The 22,118-nt window shown below is 40.9% G+C and overlaps 1 protein-coding gene across 1 annotated transcript in view; it reads right to left on the bottom strand.

Annotated features, from left to right (window-relative positions):
* Window positions 1–8,014: 8,014 nt before the first annotated feature.
* The window catches only part of LOC146382932 (DENN domain-containing protein 2A), a 32,671-nt gene continuing 18,567 nt past the window's right edge, over window positions 8,015–22,118 (bottom strand). The window contains exons 4-20 of the mRNA XM_084933937.1: window positions 21,108–21,235; window positions 19,758–19,870; window positions 19,449–19,646; window positions 19,169–19,262; window positions 18,216–18,266; window positions 17,764–17,951; window positions 17,265–17,374; window positions 16,526–16,595; window positions 16,156–16,233; window positions 14,804–14,944; window positions 14,506–14,654; window positions 12,690–12,867; window positions 12,529–12,570; window positions 12,262–12,367; window positions 10,310–10,591; window positions 9,077–9,163; window positions 8,015–8,937 (exon numbers count right to left, since the gene is read on the bottom strand). Of these exons, the coding sequence (XP_084790063.1) occupies window positions 8,906–8,937; window positions 9,077–9,163; window positions 10,310–10,591; window positions 12,262–12,367; window positions 12,529–12,570; window positions 12,690–12,867; window positions 14,506–14,654; window positions 14,804–14,944; window positions 16,156–16,233; window positions 16,526–16,595; window positions 17,265–17,374; window positions 17,764–17,951; window positions 18,216–18,266; window positions 19,169–19,262; window positions 19,449–19,646; window positions 19,758–19,870; window positions 21,108–21,235 (2,047 nt within the window). The 3' untranslated portion in view covers window positions 8,015–8,905. The remainder of the gene's footprint in view (window positions 8,938–9,076; window positions 9,164–10,309; window positions 10,592–12,261; window positions 12,368–12,528; window positions 12,571–12,689; window positions 12,868–14,505; window positions 14,655–14,803; window positions 14,945–16,155; window positions 16,234–16,525; window positions 16,596–17,264; window positions 17,375–17,763; window positions 17,952–18,215; window positions 18,267–19,168; window positions 19,263–19,448; window positions 19,647–19,757; window positions 19,871–21,107; window positions 21,236–22,118) is intronic.

Genomic DNA, 22,118 nt, shown 5'->3' with positions numbered 1-22,118 from the left:
AATGATCATCTGACAGCTCTGCCTGGTTGCACAGTCCACAACCCCTGTATGATCATTTGGTCTCACCGCTTGCAGCCAGATGTAGCGTTCACCTGCAGCAGGCTGCTCTAAATTCCCAGCATCAATCAAGAGTCTTATAGACTTGTGGCGACAGGAAGCTGTGCAAATAAAATCAGTCATGGTGGGTTTAAACTAAGTAAAACAGGGGGCTCCAAATGCTGGGCTGATAAGCAGGTAATGACAACAAACTATTAACACTAATAACATGCGGTATGTTAAGCTGCCAAAAGTTAGTGGAGTGGTTGTTCTCAACAGTCCAAGGTGTAAATGCTTCTGTAACTGCTTGAACATGATGAAGGCTGGTAAAGACTTTTCCGTCTTTTGTTAATTTGCTATTATAATACAGAATCCCACAGTTAACGCTCCTCAAGACTTAACTTCTGCCCTTTCTACATGCCACTGGGGAAAAGAGCTGAGGTCTTTCATATGAATCCCAGATAATCCAAATGTAAAGATTTATCAGACTGGCTGGAATCAATAGACAACACAGACACACTGCACAGTGCTACGGGTGCTCAGCAGCGTTAGCAGAAAAGGAGGGGAGGGCTGTGCAAAAAGTCTTTGTTCTACAAGGCTCATATCTGAGGCATTATTCGTTTTTCTCGTGCAAGCGGAGGAGGAATGATCGCTATGTGGGATGAGTACAGGAAAAAAAAAAAAGAAGAAACTCCTCCACTGTGGAGAGGACCTGTCTCAGGGCAGCTATGCACACACAAACACACAATGATTCCCAAACAAGGATGAAAGCGCACATATTTCTCTTCTTGATCACACACCTTTTTTAACCTCCCCTCTCGTTCCACTCATTCACCCACACAAACACACAAACACATCCACCTCTAGGCCCAGCCACATCCACCCACACGCACACAAATGCTACTCCAGTGTGAACAAAGCAACCTTAGAGTTCAGATTACATTATAATTCATGTGTCTGGGACAAGAGTGAACCCAAAGCCTTGAAAACAGAAAGGCCAACTCCTCTAGCTGCCAGACTCTTCAGAGGAGGCTCTGGCAGGTGCGATTTTTACCCTTCCATCACAGTTACTGCTGCTCCTTCACACCTGTTGCTCCTCTGAAAAATATACTCACTCAGCTGACCTACAAACACCATAACACACACACACACGATCCACACTCTGAACTGTACATGTATTAAAATATATTGAACAATGAAAAGTCTATAATACACACATAAGGTTGAAATCTGAGTATTTTTATTGTTTTAAAGATCCGGTGTGTAGGATTTTGGTGGATATGCAGGAGGAAAGGAATAAGTATTTATAAGCATGCTTTGCTTTGTGTATTAATACCTGAAAATAGGAACTGCTTTTGTTATATTAGTTCTGTTCTCCTTTGCGAAGTAGTGAGTGAATGGCCTCAAAACTTTCACTACAAACCTCATTCACTCAATGACACACACATTCATGCATTTTTCTATAACTGCTTTGTGTAACACTCATACACACTGGTGATGGATTCATCAGGTGCAACTCAGGGCTCAGTATCCTGCCCAAGGATACTTCGACATGCACTTCAGAGTAGCCAGGGAATCGATCCATGGCAGATGCCACCATGTTTCTACAGTAGCCCAGAACAGACAAACTAATCAACAAGTCTTGGTAGGACCTTTTCGTGTGTTTAGCAGCCTGACCTAAGGGACATGACAGGTATTCATCTAGATGCCAGATCCAAAATGGACACAGCAGTAAAGCTAAAATCAGAAATTGAGACAAAAATAATAATATGAAATACTTTTTTTTCTTTTCGCTTTGAAGCAAAGCTGCTTAAATGCAATTGTCCCAGCCACTGTACACACTGTACACACACACACACACACTTAACTGAAAACATCAATAAAGCTTTGCAAACTAGTTTTATTTTTTTTAAAAGATCGTTTTCACAGCTCACCTATTAATAGAGACTTATATACTATAAAATTGCTTTGTGTAGATTTTCTTTTCTTGTATTTCATTTCTAGCAGTTCCACAGATTCCCATGTCACTGTGGGTATTACAAAAAGAAACATGATCCAGAATCTATAATCCAGCATAAGCATGAAGGCCTCCTATCCAAACCACATTTACATCTTGTGTTGACTGATACACCGCTGCTGATGCGTTACAGTGTAACGAGAATTTAGACAATATAGTGCGTTGATGAGTGCAGACAGTTGTAGCTGGTGCTTTCTAACTCTAAGAGGTTTACCACACTACATGCTGTTTTTGCGATTCACATCACACCAAATTGACATAATCTGCAAAACTTTGAGCTGCCAAATCAAATACACACATCAAGTAGAACTGCATAACTATTTTAAACTTCATTACTACCACCACTAAAAGCTGAGGCGTATGTGTGCATTGACAGCAGTGTACAGCAACTAATTACATTGTATTTTTGGATTTTGCTTAAGTGCAAATACGCAGGGCTTCTTCTCTGCTTGTTTATTTCCATTTATTTTTATTTTTTCAGGTACAGCTTCTTTGAAAATAAAGAGTATGAGAACAAGTCTTGTAATGATTTACACAACTGTTAAAAGCTGAACTCAACTCCTCTTCAGTGTGCAACACTATGATGATTACATTACGCCTTAAAGCATGACTACAACTATTAAGTGGATATACACTAAAAAGCAAATGACAGCTCCATCTTACCTCTTACATATGTGCCAAAAAGTAAAAAAAAAAACAAAAAAACAACAACCCCATATCTCTAATGAATGATATCAAGTCATTTTAGCCAAGAAGAACATTAAAATGTCTTTTTTTTAAAAAGAGATCTGGCCAAGAGGAAGGCAGAGACTGCAAAAAATACAACATCACAGTTCTGTGGGACATTTAAACAACCAAAAAAGACAATAAAGCACAATCATAAAGATACCAACGAGACATGTCATTTCTTTATCCTGACTACATTCAATTTACCAATATAAGCAATTTGGTAGATATTTTAAAAATTACATTAAAACACACACACACACAAACATCGGAAATGACTTTTGACAGTTGATCACTTTTTTGGCACAACACCAGTATTCAAAAAAAATAAAAAATAAAATAAAGTATTGGCAGTAATTAAACTGCTGTAAATGGCTTGTTGACCTGTAAGGTATCAAAGCAGATCCCTCGTGAATGATATCAAGTCATCTAAGAACCATTCTGTCCACAAGGTAGAAGCTACAATCATTGTTTGTTCAAGTGATTTTTATTCATCCTTTAAAAAGTCTGAGATTTCAAAACTCTTTTTCGAGACAGACCTGGTCAAGAGAGCAGCAGAAACGGCAACAAATATAACATAACAGATATTTTAAATGGCCAAAAAACTGCTTTGATTATAATCTAGAGCGCAGGGTAAATGCATACATGCAAAACACGTCATGTCTTTAATCCCGCTGACTGTAGCCTATTTGCCGAACTAAACAAATATATTAGACATTTAAAAAATAAAATTAAAAAAAAAAAACATCGGGAGTCCCACAGTTCATGACATAATAAATTATAGTTTAAAAAGACACGAAGCAATTTTTTTTATTTTGCTAGTACGATTCTACTTGAAGTTCTACCTAATCGTCCCACTGATGACATCATTTATCCCAGCTTTTAATCACACTTAAATACAGTTCAATCAATAGCAGACTGAGAAGACACTACCCTGTCAAAACACTTACACGCTACTCACACTTGTTGAGAAGAAAAGAAGGGGAGTGGTGGAGGGCAGAAAACTTAATTAATCCTGCGGGTTAATAAATACACCGTTTGAATGATCCCGGAGTAAAACTTTACCCAGACGGGCGCTAATGTTTGACCGCACAGCCCTGACGTTATTCCCTCACACTAAAAAAAAGAAAAAAGAAAGAGAGAGAGAAGGAGAAAGGTTCCGGCTAAAGCACAGGAAGTCAGAGCTCACTTACTCCACCGCTGGAATTAAAAGAAGGGGGGAAAATGCAGGAATTCCAGCGAAGAAATGCGAGTAATTTATGGAATGTTATCTCCGTCAGCGAGTGTGAGCTGATTCAGAGAGAAGGCGCTCAAACAACTGACTTCACATCCACATTGTTCAACAAACTGAAAGTTTCACTCCGACAGACCCCGCAACTGAAACCTGAACAGCGCTCAACACTCAGAAAACTGTGAAACATTTGCACCGGCTTACCTGGTCAAACTCCTGTTAGCAGTCCGGCAGGCAGGCAGGTAGAGTAGTATTTTATTTTATTATTGTGATTTTTTCAAAAAAATAAAATAAGGAGTCCGTAGGGGGTTTTCTTCTTATTTTTTTCCCTCTTTGTTTGTTTTCTGCTGCCTCGTCTCCTTCCTGAAGCCGCTTGTTTGAAGCGAGAGGAGGGCAGGAATTTCAGGAATTAGCCGTGGTATGACATGAAGCCTGGAAAAAGCCAGAGAAAAAGACCCAGGGAGGGAAGGAGGAGGGGGGGAGACAGAGGAGGGGAGGGCGCGAGGAGGTCTGACCGGCCAACACGTAATGACGAAAAGGGGGAGAGGAAGAGGAGGGAGGAGGGCTCAGAAAGGAGAGGAAAGGGTGGAAGAGCATGGCATTAAGAAGAATCATTTAAAAAGAACTAAAACAGAAAGGATACACAATATTATAGCAGTCAACTTCATGAACACTGACAATGGGTGTACAAACACACCATTTATAGGACAAGCGTGTTACACTGGATTCCCACTGTAACTGAAATCACTGGTTTAATCCTTCAAATTTTATTAAGCTTTATATCAGGTACAATGAACGACCGTTGCCACAAATGTAATATTTCAGATCCATACTATAGGGGCTCAACATTTTTTTGCCTGCTATAAAGAATCACTATTGCACTTTGACTTGTTGAATAATAAGTGCATATACTTTATCCACCGTATTTCTATCACTTGTGATACACCTGAACAGATAAAGCTACCTTAAGCGCTGCTATTAAATTTATACTCTCCAGGCCTTATGTCTTATTATACTAAAGAAACAATATTAAATATGTCTTTAAAAATAAATTGCCCATATTAATGTCTATCCAAGATGGCTATCTTTTTTTCAAAAGTTTTTTTCCCCCCATATAACTTGTAACCTTTTGCTTTTCAGCTCTAGTTTGCTTATTATGTCACATGATCAGACCAAAAGGCGATAATATTGTTAGACTCGGGTATATTGTGCAAGTCATTAAAGGCCTGGAGGCATAATTGTCTGAGATGTAATTCTGAACTTTGGACTCTTCCAAGGCTACATATGCGGAATAACGTGAACTGGGTAACAGAGCCCCCTGCTGGACATTCTGGGTGGTGCGTGTGTTCGTTCAGTGGAAAGCCATCACAGTTCTCTCTAAAGGTTGTAACCTGGGGTTTATTCTAGCCGTACTGTTTTTAAGACTCACAGTCATGTTCATTTGGACAAGCTGCACTTGTTAATATAGGAAGAGTTCATTCTTGGTGATGTCCTGGTTATGTATAAGTACACAGAAAGCAGAGGCAATGTCAAATTAGGCGCAATGTAATTTTTGTTTCAAAGATTAACAACAACAATTAAAAAAAAATGTGTGTGATGTTGGTGATAAAAGCCATATGATGCTGTCCTCTCAGTATTTTGAGCTTCTATTTTAAAATGTCCACAGCTCTGCTTCAGCACCACAGATCAGTGACGGCTCTAGATAATATTTTGTGTCACCCGAAAGAACCACACAGCTGTACAGTTTATGTCATGCTGTAATAGAGCAGCCAAATAGAGTGACACCAAAGAAGCATTTTTCCTCAAATAAAAAACTTTTCACCCCTCAGCTGTAAAAGGCTGTTGGTGGGTGGGTGACATGGACACCCAAGTTTGCAAATAGGTTAACTTGAGAATGGAGCGACGTAGGAGCTCTAAATCGATACTGTAGGTGTATCTACTAAAAATCTTGAATCTCAGTGACGTCAAGGTCAAGGTGAGAGGTCGTTTTCTGAAAATCTTGTGAATGCAATAACTTCAAAACAAGGTTACATAGGATTTTGAAACTTTTTTTTTTTAAATTCCCCTTTCGCTCCTGTGGGCAGTCAATCCTTCAAGCTTGGGTCCTCTACCAGAGGCCTGGGAGCTTGAGGGTCCTGCACTGTATCTTAGCTGTTCCAAGGACTGTGCTCTTTTGGACAGAGATCTCGGATTTGTTTCTGAGATCTGCTGGAGCCACTCGCCTAGCTTGGGAGTGACTGCACCGAATGCTCCGATTACCACTGGGACTACTGTTACCTTCACACTCCACATCTTCTCGAGCTCTTCTCTGACCCTTGGTACTTCTCCAGCTTCTCATGTTCCTTCTTTCAGATGTTGCTGTCATTTCGTATCGCTATGTCTATCACTATGGCCGTCTTCCTCTGCTTGTCTACCACTACTATGTCCAGTTGGTTGGCCATCACCATTTTGTTTGTCTGTATCTGGAAGTCCCACAGGATCTTAACTCGGTCATTCTTGACCACCCTCGGGAGCATCTTACATTTTGACCCAGGGACTTCCAGGCCATAGATGGCAAAGATGTTTCTGTATACACATGCCGGCCACTTGGTTATGGTGTTCCATGTATGCCCTGCCTGCTAGCATCTTGCACCCTGCTGTTATGTGCTGGATTGTCTGAGGGGCATCTTTACACAGCCTGCACCTGGGGTCTTGCCTGGTGTGATAGACCCCAGCCTCTATGGATCTTGTGCTCAGAGCTTGTTCCTGTGCTGCCACGATTAGTGCCTCCGTGCTGTCTTTCAGTACAGTCCTGGTGGTGTGGATCAGTGACTCTGTGTCTCATTCACTTTTGGTATACAGCTTGATGTCATCCATGCAGAGGAGGTGGCTGATGATTGCTCCATTCCGTAGTCGGTATCCGTAGCCAGTCCTGTCAATGATCTCACTGAGGAGGTTCAGGACTGTGCAGAACAGCAGTGGGGACAGCGCATCCCTTTGGTAGATCTGGTACTTGATGATGACTTGTGCTATGGGCTTGAAGTTGGCCTCTAGTGTTGTATACCACATCCCCATTGAGTTCCTGAGAACTCAATGGGCTTCTTGAGAAAGCTCTTAGGGTCCTGTTGATCTTGTATAGGCATTCCAGGTGTGGGGCATTGAGTCATAGGCCTTGTTGTAATCAATCCAGGCAGTGCACAGCTTGGTCAGCCTAGTCTTGCAGTCTCAGCTGACTGCTTGGTCTACCAGTAGCTAGTGTTTTGCACCTCTGGTATTCTTGCCAATTCCTTTCTGGGCCCCTCTCATGTATTGTGCCCCATTCACCGCTATGATGCCTGACAGGAGCTTGTGGCACTTGGGCAAGTTATTGGCCGGTAGTTGGATGGGACTGGTCCCTTCTGGGGGTCCATGGGGATCAGGACTGTCCGGCCTTTGGTTAGCCATTCTGGGTGTCTCTCATCAACTAGCAGCTGGTTCTTTGGTACTGCCAGACTATCGTGGAGTGCAGTCATCTTCTTCAGCCAGTAGGCGTGAACCATGTGGGGGCCTGATGCTGTCCAACACTTCATACTGGAGATCCTTTCTTGGATATATTTCTAAATATATATGTATACATATATATGTATATGTATATAGATATATATCTATATACATATATGAGAAAGAGAGAGAGAGAGATAAACAGATCTTCATATTGATCTCCATATTGTTAGTTTTATAGCCTCTGTGTTTAACTTTTAAAAACCGCATAGATCTAGAAGACTGGCTAAGTTTCTTGCTCATGCATTGGCTCCTGCCAAATTCTTAGACAGCATCCTGTGTGTATATATAAGTTTCTATAATGTAAAGAAAAGTCTGAATCTGAAACCTCTTAGAAATTACACTGGTTTGTTGGCTAGTCAGTGGAGACTGAAACCACTTCATAACTTTATGTCTTCAAAAAAGTGATAATATAAGCAGAAAATTATGGATTAATTGAGTAAAGCTGCCAAAACACAGGAATGGGATTTGAAGAACAGGAGTCGTTTGTCTAAATCAAATCACTTTATTTATGAAGTTTCATTGTATGTTCGATCATATTAAGGCAACCTTAGTTGTTTTTGTGAAACATACTGATACTAATTGGCCTAAGACAAACACAATTCATCAGCTGAGGCCCACATCCTTTACTGACAGGCATATTCACATTGATTTCCTTTTGATCAGTACGTGTTTATCGGTACAATAGCGTCCATCAACAGTACATTTAATTAAAACAGTGGCACGTATACCCAACAATCCAAAGTGGTCTACAAACAGTCTAGACTCTGTTAAATAAAGTGTATTAGAAACTACAGGAGATTCCTTTGGACTCATTTAAAAGAAATTAAAACGAGATTAAGTTGGTCTAAAAAAACAACAACAAAAAAGCAATATAAATTAACTTAACAGCCTCCTGTTGACAAAGAAGTTGTACTATTGCATTCATAGAAGTTCCTATAGAAAATACATGGAATGTATAGGACAATATTATACAAAACTGGATCTTAAGGGACACTCCTCCTTACAGGTTTACAGTTGAAGTTAGTGATGAGAACACTGTTCCTAAGACATTTACACTGTGTTATACTGTAATACACTGTAGGAGATTAGTGTAATCTGTAAAACATTTAGACTGTAAGACCAGACACTGTTGCTTTATCGTGTTTGTGGGGAGTTTTGGAGCACGCTAAGTAAACCCCATCCAACACTGACAGAATCGTCGGCGATGAAGCTGAGAGCTAAACCAGCTCTTCATGCTAAGCACTACATATGAGTCCAGTTCCATTCAGGGGCCTTCATTTGTTGTAACCCAAAGACACATCTCCATCTGTGCATGCTCTGTATCCAGGGACTGCACCTCCTTTTAGTTCTGCTTTCAGCAATGACTCCGAGTCTCATTTCTTGGAAAGGAATTTCATCTTGTTTCCTGGAAAAAGCAACATATCTACATGAAGACACATTTGAGACAAAGAGCATGTTTCCATAAAGAAAAACTGGAGGATTTTACAGATGATGAATTGATCAGCTGATAAGCTGACTGCCTGAGGCTGTGCAAAGACTCTCACCTAGGCCCTTCAGGAACTTGTTGACCCCTCTTTGCTCACTCCCAGGCAGCGAGTCCAAATATTCTTGTGCTCTCACCTCAAAGAGACCTGGAGGGGAAAAAAAGAAATCGTCAAATGTGCTGTGGTATACAAAATGCAACTACAAGTTCACACTGAAGTCAGAGCAAAGTCCGAATCATCGGTGCACTGAAATGTTTCTGATCATTTTCTTAATTTTTTGGCCAAAAAAAGCATAATATCACATCGCATAATATCATTGCTCAAAAAAGCAACACTTTAGATCTCAATAAAAAAAAACTAACTGCTGAATATCTGTACGAATATGGGCCAAGTGATGGGGTATGAATGAAATGATGCCTTTCACTCCTAACATCCCCACATCCTTTGATGGAAATGAATTCAAAGACACCCTGCAAATCAAAGTGTAAAAATGATGTAGCAGACTAGTCCATTTTGCTGAAATTTCATTGCAGTCTCAAAATGGTACTCAGCAGTATGTATGGCACACATGTGCTTGTATTCATGCCTGACAATGTTATGGCATGCTCCTAATCAGATGACAAATGGTGTCCTGGTTGATCGCCTCCCAGATATGGACTGGGGCATCACTTTTGGACAGTCTGAAGTGCAACCTGGTGGTGTTCTTTTGGACTTAGGTGAGGCGAGCGTCAGTCCATGGTATCAATTCCTTCATCCTCCAAGAACTAACCACATACTCTTGTCACATGAGGCTGGGCATTGTCCAGGACCGGCGTAGAGACTGACAATACGTCCAAGGATTTTATCCTGATACATAATGGAAGATACGTTGCTGTTCCTAGACTCTAGAACTCTACATGGATACACCCCCCCAGATCGTCACTGACCCACACCAAACCGGTCATGCTGAATGACGTTACAGCAGCATAACATTCTCCACAGCTTCTCCAGACCCTTTCATATCAGTCACATGTGCTCATCTGTGAAAAGCACAGGGCACAGGACCTGCCAGTTCTGGTACTCTACAACAAATGACAGTCGGGCAGTGAGCAAAGAGCAGACTACAGGACATCAAGCCCTCAGGCCATCCTCATGAACTCTGTTTCTGATTGTTTAGGCAGAGACATTCATACCAGTGGAGTAGCCTAGGTTATCTTGTAGCTCTGGTAGTGCTCATCCTGTTCCTACTTGCACAAAGGAGCAGATACACTTTAACAATGTTAAAGTGCACTAACATTGCTCATAGCTTATTACCTCTGAGGCCTTGCCTGCGCAGATCTCTCTCCTGGATGAAGCCGGTGAACATCTGAGTCTCCATGAACACCTCCAGAAACCTTCTCAAACTCTTGGAAGTGACTGCTTTGCGAAAGGCCTCACGCTGAAAGGATGAGGAAGAAGTGGGGCTGGGCAAGGTGGTGGAGGAGACAGACTCCTCCTCCCTCTCTGTTCCACCCATGAAGAGGGAGTAGTGGCCCACCATCTCCACGAAGAAACGAACAAAAGCCTCCGACACCACTGTGCTCAGCGAGCTAGAGTCTGGCAGAGAAAAGCATTGGAGAAGAGGGGTAAAAATTAGCCACCCCCAAAAGCAATTACAACAAAAAACTGCTACACATCAGAAGACATACAAGGTTGTTTCACACAGACTACTTCAAAGTATTGACACTGCTCTAGATCTTGATCTAGTTTGAGAAACAGACTTTGGTTAGACTGAATGTTCCAGCAGCGTTGGAGTGAACTCTGTTGGAAAGGTTTCGCGACCACAAAGAACATGAGCTTTATGCAGAGTTACACCACATTTATGGTTTTGTATTTTTAACCACAACATTTCTACTTTGAATTTCGTCATACTTCAAGGACCCTTTAATGCTAAAGATTAATTATTAAGGAGGAAAAACTTGAATACTGGAATGAAGCTGTCCAGTCATATTAAAAATTTAGGGGAAATGATGAAAATCTCTGGGAATGTTCTCTTGGAAAATTTCTTCGGTGTACCACAAAACTATGATCAAGTTGCAGAATGATAAGTTGTAGGTGTTTCGTACATACCTAATGTATTTCATTGGAAAACAGCTGGCAATGAACATTAGAGCTGTGGTACATAATATTCATTACATGAAACCCAGGAAGATATGACTGGTAATGAAAACATTTCAAAGCTTTCTAAACCAGAGATTTGTGCAGACTAATATCACTAAAAAGAAGGCAGTGGCAATTAATGTAAAAAAGAAAGTTTCCACAGGACTTTATGCAGTACTTAGGTGCACCCTTACTGCTTTCATAAGAATTAAGATGTTAAGTAGTAGCCAGGAGTTACTAATCAAATGCACTCTTGTGAGCACCTCTATAAAAGTACAAGTTTTGGCAAGAGTGGACACCCCAGCAAATTCACCTCAGACCATGTTGTTCTCAGAGAAGCTGCCAAAAGACTAAGAGCTACATCTCAGACTCTTCAGGCCTCATTTAGCATGTTGCATGTTAAAGTTCATGACAGTACAATTAGAAGATTGAACAAGTATGACTTGTTTGGAAGGGTTGCCAGAAGACGGTCTCTCCTCTCTAAAAGGAAAATGATGGCAGAGTTTTGATTTGCAAAGCTGCATCTGAACAACCCACAACACTTCTGGAACAATGTCTATTGGACAGACAAGAGCGTGTTTTCACCATGTTTGGTTATAACACACAGCACCATGTTTGATGAAAACCAAACACAGTATATCAAGACAAACACCTCATACCAACTGTCAAACATGGTGGTGGAAGTTATTAAGTATTGTAAAGTCAAATGCACAGCCAGCGGTCTGACAACTAAAGCTTGGCAGAAACTGAGGCCAATAATCCCAAGCACAGCAGCAAATCTACAACAGGATGTCTGACACAGAAAAGAATTAAGATGTTGCAATGGTCCAGTCAAAGTCCAGACCTCAACCTGAGTGATGTGCAGTGGCGGGACCTAAGAGAGCTGTACATAAACAAATGCCCGCAAACCTCCATGAAATGAAGCAACACTGTAGAGGACAGTGGCCAAAATTTCTCCCCAAGAGACTGAAAGTCACACTAAAGATGCTTACTTCAAGTTATTGCTGGTAAAGGTGGTTCTGCTAGTCCTGTGAAAACTTTCTTGCTCATAGTACATTCTGTTTACACACCAAAAAACCAGAAAACCCACATTATATATGCAAGAAATAACAAGTATGACAAGTCACCATTGGGTAGATCTCCTTTCTCACAGGCCAGCTCCCTTCTCTTGTCCAGCACATGCTCCAGAGCTGCCTGCAGCTTATGTGGAAGAATAGAGTCCTCATCATCCAGCTATAGAAGAGGAAAGAAAACTAATTTAAACAAACTTAACACGCAGCCCACTCCACAAAACATCTTTTACAGTCACAACAAGGAACTCTTGTGTGACTAGTGACATTTTTTACTGTGCTCTTTCTGTTTTAATCTCTTTTTTTTCCTTTTCTTTTTTTTACCTGTCGAAGGAAGCGGCTGTTGCCGAGGTCAACCACCAGGACCTAACAAGAGGGAGAATGATGTTATTTCCTGAAGCTATTGTTCAGTATAGGAAGTGCCCAGAGTAAAGGGCATCACGGGCAATAAATTACAAAAAAACAAAAGAAAAACCTTCTCTTACTTCTTCTATGGGCAGCTCTTTGAGTCGAGGTAGAGAACTGGAAAGGAGGCCAACTATAAAGGGAGTCGGGGTGCAGACTATATCCAACATGGACGGTGGGAGCACCGGGATGTATGTATGCTGCCAGGTGAAGGGATAGAGTAGAGCCACTACTGCATGACAACACTGAGACAACGTACTGTGGAAAGAGAAAGAAAGTGTGAAAAAATATTGTCATAATCTGGTAAACAGATGAATAAATCTTCCAATAAAACCAGAAAATGGGCAAGTGTTATCATTTGTCTTCTGTCTTGCCTCCCTCCACCAACCACCTTACTTCCTGTTAAAAGCGCGTTTTTCTGTCCCACTGTTGCCAACTGGTTACTCATAAGGGGTTGTCTGATTGTATTATCCTACGATTTATGTTATAGTATAAAGCGCCTTTAGGAGATTTTGTTTCTCAGGTCAAATTTAAACTTTAAACTAATTTAACATTAGTATCATTCACCATGTCGTATGTAATCCCAAATCCCTGTAGATAAAACACTTCTATATTTGAATATATACATAGAACCTGTAACTATTTTAATATGAAAGCACAATGTAGGCTATTATTGTACTGAGATAACATTATTTTCATATCTAATCCCATTTAATATGTTGGGAATTCCCAGAAATCATAGCTAGTAAACATGGATAATGTCCAGACAGTGATAATAATAGCTTTTGCTCTTTGATTCACATGTTCTGGAGAAATGTTGGTTCATATATGATAATATATCCTTGACATTCACAACAAAAGGAAAACACAAAATCACAGTAAAAAAAAAAAGTCTAAAATAGAAAGAAAATCCCTACCACAAGATGGCGCTATCCTCCTTCTAAAAAATAACTTCCCCTGCCAACCACTTATTAATGTGGAACATGTTGAGAAAAGTTCATTTATATGTTTCCCCATTCAAACCCGCTGTCACCCTAAAATGAGTGTTTTAATGGAGTGTGATGCAACACTTGCAAACTGTATACAGTGACAGCAGACACACTCTCACACACTGTTGGCTTAATCGCCACTGCATTTCCATCTGCTTGCAGTTAATTCATTATTTAAAAAAAAAAAAAACAAAAAACAATTAACGAGGCCAAATTTCCACTTCACGGCAGAGAAAGTGCAACAGCTCTGCTTAACAGCTCTGGTAAAAAAGCTTTTAATGTAAGCTGTTTGAATACTATGGAATACTGTCTGAACACCGTAGTTTGAATACTAAGGATAAGAAAACAAAAACACACAAAACAGTTCACTCTGAAGAGCTTCATCAATTCATACAGCTTTATGTATTCATACAGCATGAACCTTTAGGGTGTTTAAATCAGATTAAGAGGGACTTCTGTAGATGCCACATGTGTATCACAGCAGTAAGAAAGCCCTTTGGGGGTGGGGTGGGGAGGGGGATGACAACTATTGTGACGGTATGAAGTGAAAGGTTTGAAGGAACCACGTTTGTTTGTAGACGTCAAACTGCACACATGGTGTTAGCTCAGCAGCCATGCTTTAAAGCCTTACTCTTTCTTGTCTGGCATCCATGACAGTTTTCCAGGGAAAAACTGATTGTTCCCCAGGCGACTGTATAACACAACAGCATTCCTTCCTCTCACACTTTGGTCAGCGATCTTCTTTTCCCTAGACTGCCTGTCTACTTGAAATCTCTGTGTCATATCATTCAAACTCTCTGATCTTTTTAGCATCACAACCCTGTCTTGCATAGTCTTATCAGCAACGATTTATGAAGCAAACAAACTAAATAACACAGTGGCTGAACCCAGCAGCACGAGAGCCAACCTGAGTTTGTCAGCAGTGAAGATGACCCTGCGCTCCAGCAGCAGGGAGGCAAAAACTCTGAGGAGAAGACGCAGACTTAATGAAGAGAAGAGACATTCAAAGTCTACGTGTTCCAGGCGGGAATCTGACGGGCGGCACAGTTCTATCACCTGCAGTAAAGAAAGAGGCGTGTAAGGCACACAAAAAGAAGAAAGAAGACCCTTAGATACAAATTACAAAGCTATTAATGCGATTATTTCTATAGTTTTAAACAATGCTGATTTGGGTAAGAGACTCCTTTGTAAAAATGTCTTTGTACCTCTGTCCCAGAGCCAGGTAGGAAGTTTTTGACGGTGATAGTTCTTCCTGGAGCAGGGAAGGGAGCCTCCATGATGCCTCTCATGAAAGGCTGCACCAGGGCAGGGGAGATCGCCCTCCTCTTTTCCACTTCATCCAGAATCTGTAAGAGACAGGAAAGGGAACACTTTGGTTTCAGCACCAGCAACCTGTAGTTATTGTGTTACAAAAAAATGACAATACTCTATACAAATCTAATTTACCATTCAAATATTTGGGCCAAAATGTAGTTAAAAGATAAAATATAATAACATCTCCGCAATCAAACTTTACTGACCTCCCTGCTATTTATTCTTATAGAATTCCTTTCACCAGTAAAAAAAAGAAAAAGAAAGAAAAAAAGCTGACTTTAAAGCTGTTAAAACTGCATTTGATTAATTTTCCATTCTAAATTAATTTGCAAGCATCTCATTAGCCCAGCAGCCCACACAAAGTCAAGCACAGATCACCTGATCAATTGATGCCACTCAACAACTGGCAAATCTCAAGTAGTGACCACTGTTAAAGCCACAACAACCAGCTTCTCCTTACATGCTGGTTCTTACTTAATTAACATAATAATAATAATGTGCTGGATTTTGCTCCTGCTCTCTCCTCCTGTGGCTGTGCAAGTAGAAGGCCCTAGAATGCAACCATACTGCCAAATATAAATGACCATCTAACAGAAATTGCTGCAAATGAAAAAAAAAAAAAATCAATCTTCTTGTCACTATAGTTCCAGACTCAAATCCCTAATTTCCTTTTAGGAAAGTGGATATTATTATCCAAATGCATTTATTCTGACCATAATGCAGTATGAATATGGCGCCACATTAAAACACAACAAACAGCTAACACCCTGACTCAATCATGTGTACTCCTCTACTCTACAAACACACTCTACGCATCTGTGCTGAATTAAAGCGTGTGTAGCTGATTGACTACATGTTGAAGATATTTAGAAAACTCTTCCATGCCCATGTATGTGTCCTTAGTAATCAAACTTTAGCTATAGCATATGTATGCTGCAAAGCATTTACACAGGTCAACATGCAGATGAATCTAAGGCTCATTACAGGGGAGCTCTTCCACTGAAGCGACCACATCAGCTGCGTTGCACATGTGTCGCTTTACTGTAGCCATGGATACGAGCCCCTGTGGGAAAGGGGACTGGGGAAAGTGTGGGTGGAGTTCTTTGGGCACCGAGGGTGGTACTTTTTAATGGTGGTTTGTGTTAACACGTGCAGTTCAGAGCAGTGTAACTGAATGCAAGTCACAGCTCTGAGTATAGTTTGCACATTTGTGCCTGTGCTTAAGTCACTGCTGTGTATCTACCTTGGAGAAGAGGTCAAAACATCCCAGGCGGCTGACGATACAGTAGACTTCAGGGAGCCTTCGGCCTTTGCCACTGGGCTGTGAACAGCCAGAAGGAAAGAGACAGACAGGTTCATAACACAAGACTGCTCAACCAACTACAACTAGAGGATTAGAGCAGTGAAGCAAACCAAAGCTTTTATTTGACAGAAACTTTACAGCTACATTCATGAAAAAAAAAACATAAAAAAATCATCCATATTGAAGAAATACGTTGGAATGAGAAAAAAACAGCAGAAGGCTTTAAACAGACTAAAATGAGGGATTCGTTTTATTAAGCCTGAATTAGCAGAAACCTGCGACCGTAACCGGAAGCATTTTAAGAGCATACCAGTAAACGACGGCAATACCCAAAACGTCTGCTTCCATCTTCACCAGTCAGTACAAATGAGAAGGTCTCGCTGGGGATGTAAAAGGGAAAGATAATTCAAACAATCATATAAAAAACATCTTAAAACTGTTAAATCACAAAAAAACAAAAAACGCAGGGTCAGGTTTTTACCACCAAAACCTTACTTTGTACTTAACACAGAGAGCCCTCGGGACAGGGTCACTCTGGAAAACAATCGCACAACACTTCCTAACCTCTACCTGACAGGTAATCATTCACTGCTGTTAACCTTCATGACAGGGAGAGTGTCAGCCAGTCCACTTTAATCATATGCTTGGTTGCCCTCACCCCTCAGACATCTGCCTCTGGATAATTATTAGCCATTGCCATCAGCACACAATCATCACTTCTCAGAACAATGTGTACATTGACTGGAGGCATTGAGTAATACAGCTTGTAGAGCAAACAAGGAGAGTAATTTCTGTAATAACAAGTTAGGTGCATGGTGTTAGAGCTACCATTTCTCCTGAAGGCACTAAAAATTTGCTAAAATTTGTCAGTCATGACTGACTAGTCTTTGGGACTTTCAGCTTTCAACTTTCTCAACAACCAAGTGATAATCAGTGAGGAAAACAGCTGAGTGAGCTGTCACCACCCCACAGGGAAATTCCCATGTCCACGTTTGCTTTCACTTCACTTTGTGCTTGTGTGCCGTGGCAGCATTCAGATCCAAACTGACCTGGGAAAGTTGTCGACGGGTGCCCAGTCTTTGGCGTCTGGGAAACAAAACTGCGGGATGACCTTCAGCTGGTCCTCAGTCTCTCGCATGAACTTAAAGCTCCTTTCAAGCTGGATGAGAAAAAAAAACACATAAAATAAAGAGATTCCAAATAGAGGTCAAAGCATTAGGCTAGTAAGCACCATTAAAGTATTAGGACATCATATCTCGCAGACGCAGCTTTTAAATTAAAGAAAGAAACAGCGACAGGCATTTGCACAGCAGACATGTAATGACTGAATATATAAAGAGTCACAGTTAAACTACTTTTGGCCCCACATGTCTGAGTTCAATCAGTCTTTGATTTTAACTTCAAATCACCACACTGCTCATAAACTGGGGTGTACATGTTTCCTCATAAATAATGGTCAGGCAGACAGCAGACAATGTAGATTTTTCAAAAAGTTTACATATAATATTCAGCGTCACTCGTTTTGCTCCAGTAACACTTCTGTTTTACCTTGAGAGGAAACTGCTGTGTGACTTCCGGCAGGTATGGAACTCCAGCTTTGGTCTTATGGAGCGCAACAACTATAAAATACTCAAAGAGTTTCCTCTCCTGCAGTTCCATCAAATCCCTCTCCAAGGTCCGGTACCGCCCCGTCTGCCTCAACATGGACTGGACCGACACAAGCCGCTGGCTATGAGCTGTGGAACACAGAAACACATTTCATCAACATGCATATATGCGATCCACAGATATATATATAATGTGTGTGTGTGAGTTGCAGTGAACCCACAAATTACAGCCTGCATTTCCAGCTTTAGCTATATCACAGAACTGGAAGAAAACTACACAAGCTCACATCGTGCTTCTTTGTCATTTATATCATTAATATTAAAATGTCCTGCTGAATGAAAAACATTTACATTATAGATTGCACTATGTAGCACGTCTGTTTGGATTTTCACCTTTTAGTTTCTCCTCCGTGTCGCTTTCCGACTCGCTGTTCTCGTCTGTCACTGAAAACAAAAGAGAAGAAAAGAAAAGAGAGTGGAAAAAAGGAAAGACAAGACTACAAATAACAATCACAGGAAATCACATATTTGCCCTCTTTTTGGTTGATTTACAGCACCAGTAAAGTCGGAAAAGGCCCCCAAAATATTAAATGACTTGTGCAATACTTGCTTAAATAATGAGATAGAATGGACACATAAAGGCAAGACTGCAAAGCACATGGAGTGGGTTGACTGCTGAGAGTATTAAAGGTAAACTATTAATAAACTACAACAAAGAAAAAAATGAAGAAATAAAAAAAACAATAATATAATTTGTGCCACAGGGTACATATTCTTAAAACAATGATCACAATCAAAATTAGTATGAGAATTTTGTTTTCCAGTTTGTCAATTTTTTTCTAGACCAAACAGTTATCATAATAGAAAACAGAAAACAGCTATTAGCGACTGAAGTTTTATAGCAGCACGTAATATTTGAATGTGGGCCCCACATGGGCTTTCTATTGCCAAGCGCACTGTGGACTTAGTTAGTGTTATACTGCATTTAATGGCAACTGGGAACCCATGATTGTCTAAACGTTGCCTTGCATGGTAAAGTCCTGTTTTTCTGTCTATGAGTTGCCTGTTTTCTGTGTCTTTTGTTTTCATTGGACTACCAATCTAGTTTCCCTTATGAAGATTACTAAAAACTCCACATGATGCCAGACAATCACTGAATTAAGAAAAATTGAATTCATGTCTCTACTTGAGATGACAGCCATATTGAAAAATGCAACCTCCTTCTTGAACGCGCTGCAGTAGCGGACACAATGTTTCACAAGTTAAAGATGTCCGTGCAGTCAGTTTCCATTTTCTTTCACTAAATCAGAGATAGACAGTAGCCTGGTGTTCACTTGATGGCTCACCTCTCCCTGAGCTGGACTCAGCAGACTGAGACACCTTCTTCATGCGTTTCTTCCCTCTGCGCGCCTCGAAGATCCCATTGATCTTCACCACCATCTGGAGAAGTTGAGAACAGAAACACAAAGGCTTTAACCCTTTAAACTGATAAACAAAAATGTGCCTGTACCAAGATCCTTTCAGTGCAACCTCAGTGAGCCCTTTTCATTAGGTACTCTTCCACACAGGAAACGTACAGTAGAAATGTTCTTGCGCCTCTTTAAATCCCAAAGTGGGAGTTCGTACCTTAGGGATTTTCCTCCGTCTGCGATTGTAAGGGTCCCCTGAGAGACACGGGGTGTCGTCGGGGCTGCTGGGCGTGGAGGGGGGGCTGATACGGGAAGGTGAGGAGATGCCAGTGTCTCTGTTGGTCTTACGTAGCTCGGGGACCTTGAAGCTTCGTCGCTCCGAGTTTTGTCTCAAAAAGCCGGGCTTGGAGGAGAGCTGATGGGGACAAACACATGTTAGCATACTTTTAGGTTAGGTTAGGTTTTCCGATTCCATTGGATCTATTTGATTATCGTATTTATCCATATTTATCCATCCTTAATGTACCTTATTTGGCGTGCTGGGGACAGGAGATGAAGAGGCAGGTGAAATGCATTTGCTTCCCAAACAGCTTCTCTCCAGCTCAATATCTTCATAGGGGTTCTCCTTGGACGGGGGATCTTTAGAAGCAAAAACACATCTTTTTAACGTCACAAGTTACACAATAGCGCGCTCGTTCCAAAGCACAGATAAGCACTCTTTCCATATCACTCACGTTTGTTTTGCCAGACGATTCCTACTCCAGATGTGCGGAGAGCTATTACAAGTAGCAGTATGTGTAACCCAGCTCATAATTCATCATGATAAGACTTTTGCACAGCTAAAGTTAAAAGCAAGCCCTGCATATACGAAGTGGGGTAGCTTTCCAAAGCCTGTCTCTTTCCTTCTCTCCATCTGCCTCTGACTCTCCCCTGCTCTATCAATCCATCCACCAGATGTGACTTGTACGCAAATAAAGAGGGACGTTCAGTTCCCTGTTCCTTCTTGCTCAGGAAAAAGACAAAGGAAAAAAAGAAAAACAACAGATCAGTGTGCTGTTTTCCACATTGCTTGCTGAAGAGAGTGTCACACTAATCTCCATAATGTGTTTCTGTGTGCTATCAGCTAGTCAAACCCATCAAAGAGGCATGAGACTGAACACATGTGATGGCAACAGTTGCCTTCCTCTCTGTCTGCAAACAGTGACATGCGACTGTGTGTTCAAAGGGTGTTTGTGAAAAGCTTGTGGGTGGAGGGAGGCAAGACTTTGAGGGCATCACAAGCATTCATCACTGCCTCCCTGAACAGTTTTATTAGTAGACATATAGTTAGTCTGACTCGCTTTACCCATGGGAGGTTATTGAGAGTTCAGTGAACAATGTCTGAGAGTTTTAACTAACACTGCTGTACAAAAGGAGGAAACTAACAAGGTTAAAATAAGCTCCAGCATCACTCAGAAGTAGTTGAACTTAATTTGATTGTTGCCGGCAAAAACAGCCACCATTACATACCAGTCTGCCCCCCACCCCATACCCCTCCCCCACCGCCATCCCAGAGCCCTGACAATCACAGAAGCCAACCTCAGCTACAATGCAACCTCACACAACGCCACTATTGTGCGTTATGAAATTAAACGCGCTCTAGGTGGGGTCGGCATAATACAACAGACAATAAGTGAGGAATTTCTATTTATAATTTTTAATAAAAGCTGAGCGGCAAAGCTCTAAATTACAAAAAAAATAAAAAGAGTAAAGAGATTTTGCCCTCTTTGTCAACTCTGTCAGTGAACTCTTTCTTTCTTGCAAACTTTGAGTCAGTTTATGAATTTGCGTGCAAGGCAAAATGTTACAGAGATCATTTTTGGTATGTAATATTTACCTATTATGTCCTCATAGACATTCTCCTCTGATAAAGTGCGTGTTAAGCCCAGTCTGGATTGATGATACCAGTTCACCTGGGAGCTTTCTGCAGACGACTGAAGCAGATCCTCAAATTCGTAGGACTTCCTGGTGGACAAAGACGAAGGAGTTTTGACTGACATCTTAAAGCGAACATGTGTCACGGTAATGTTTTTGATTTTTTCTTTTCACTTGCAAAACATGAAACTGATATTTCAGTTTGTTAGCTGTATCATCAAAATAAACACATCTGTTTCATCAATCCAAATGTATCCACTGGAGCACAATGCATACATTTACACATGCGTGCACAATCAGTAAATCAAAAGTCTTGGAATCAAAGTAATTCTGTGCAATTTTACTGCATTAGATTATACAGAATAATTATTTAACAGAGTACATCTCAGTATCATGCCTTGCTCTCTTTATATGAAATAAAGTTAGATAAAGTAAATGCAGTGTCGCCGCTCTGACGCAGTTTTAGCCAAAACTGAACAATACTGGATGATGTGGATCTGGTGACTGGTGAAGGCACATCTATGGAAAAGCACCCTGCAATGGACACTCAAGAGGGAGACAGCCTGACCAAACAAAGGGCTTGACACAGCAACACACTTGAGCACACACTTGAGCGAGGCCTCCACATATGGTATGGAATGTAACAGATCCAAGCCAAGCTCCGAAACAAGAATTCAGACCACTGGAAAAAGCGAACAATAGATGTGCTCAATACTGCAGAGTTCACATTTTTTTGGTTTCCCTACAGAGAGTCCTGCTTTTTTGATTGTAACCATCTGAACTGAAGGGCTACCGAGAGCCGAAAAAGTCAAACATCTTTAACCGTTTGCGATCAAAAGACTACTTTTCAGGTCGATCAGGTTTTGCACTTTTAACGTAATTACGCCAAATGAATTTTTAACAGCTCATTTTTTTGTAATTCTGTGAAAAAGCAAAGCTTTTTGACATGACTCTTCGTGTTGCTCTTCTATTA

Source organism: Perissodus microlepis, chromosome 7 (assembly GCF_051167445.1).
Source record: "Perissodus microlepis isolate ML-2025 ecotype Zambia chromosome 7, ASM5116744v1, whole genome shotgun sequence".
Classification (NCBI taxonomy): domain Eukaryota; kingdom Metazoa; phylum Chordata; class Actinopteri; order Cichliformes; family Cichlidae; genus Perissodus; species Perissodus microlepis.
Note: the sequence above shows the minus strand (reverse complement) of the source record. Positions and strands in the feature narration are given on the sequence as shown.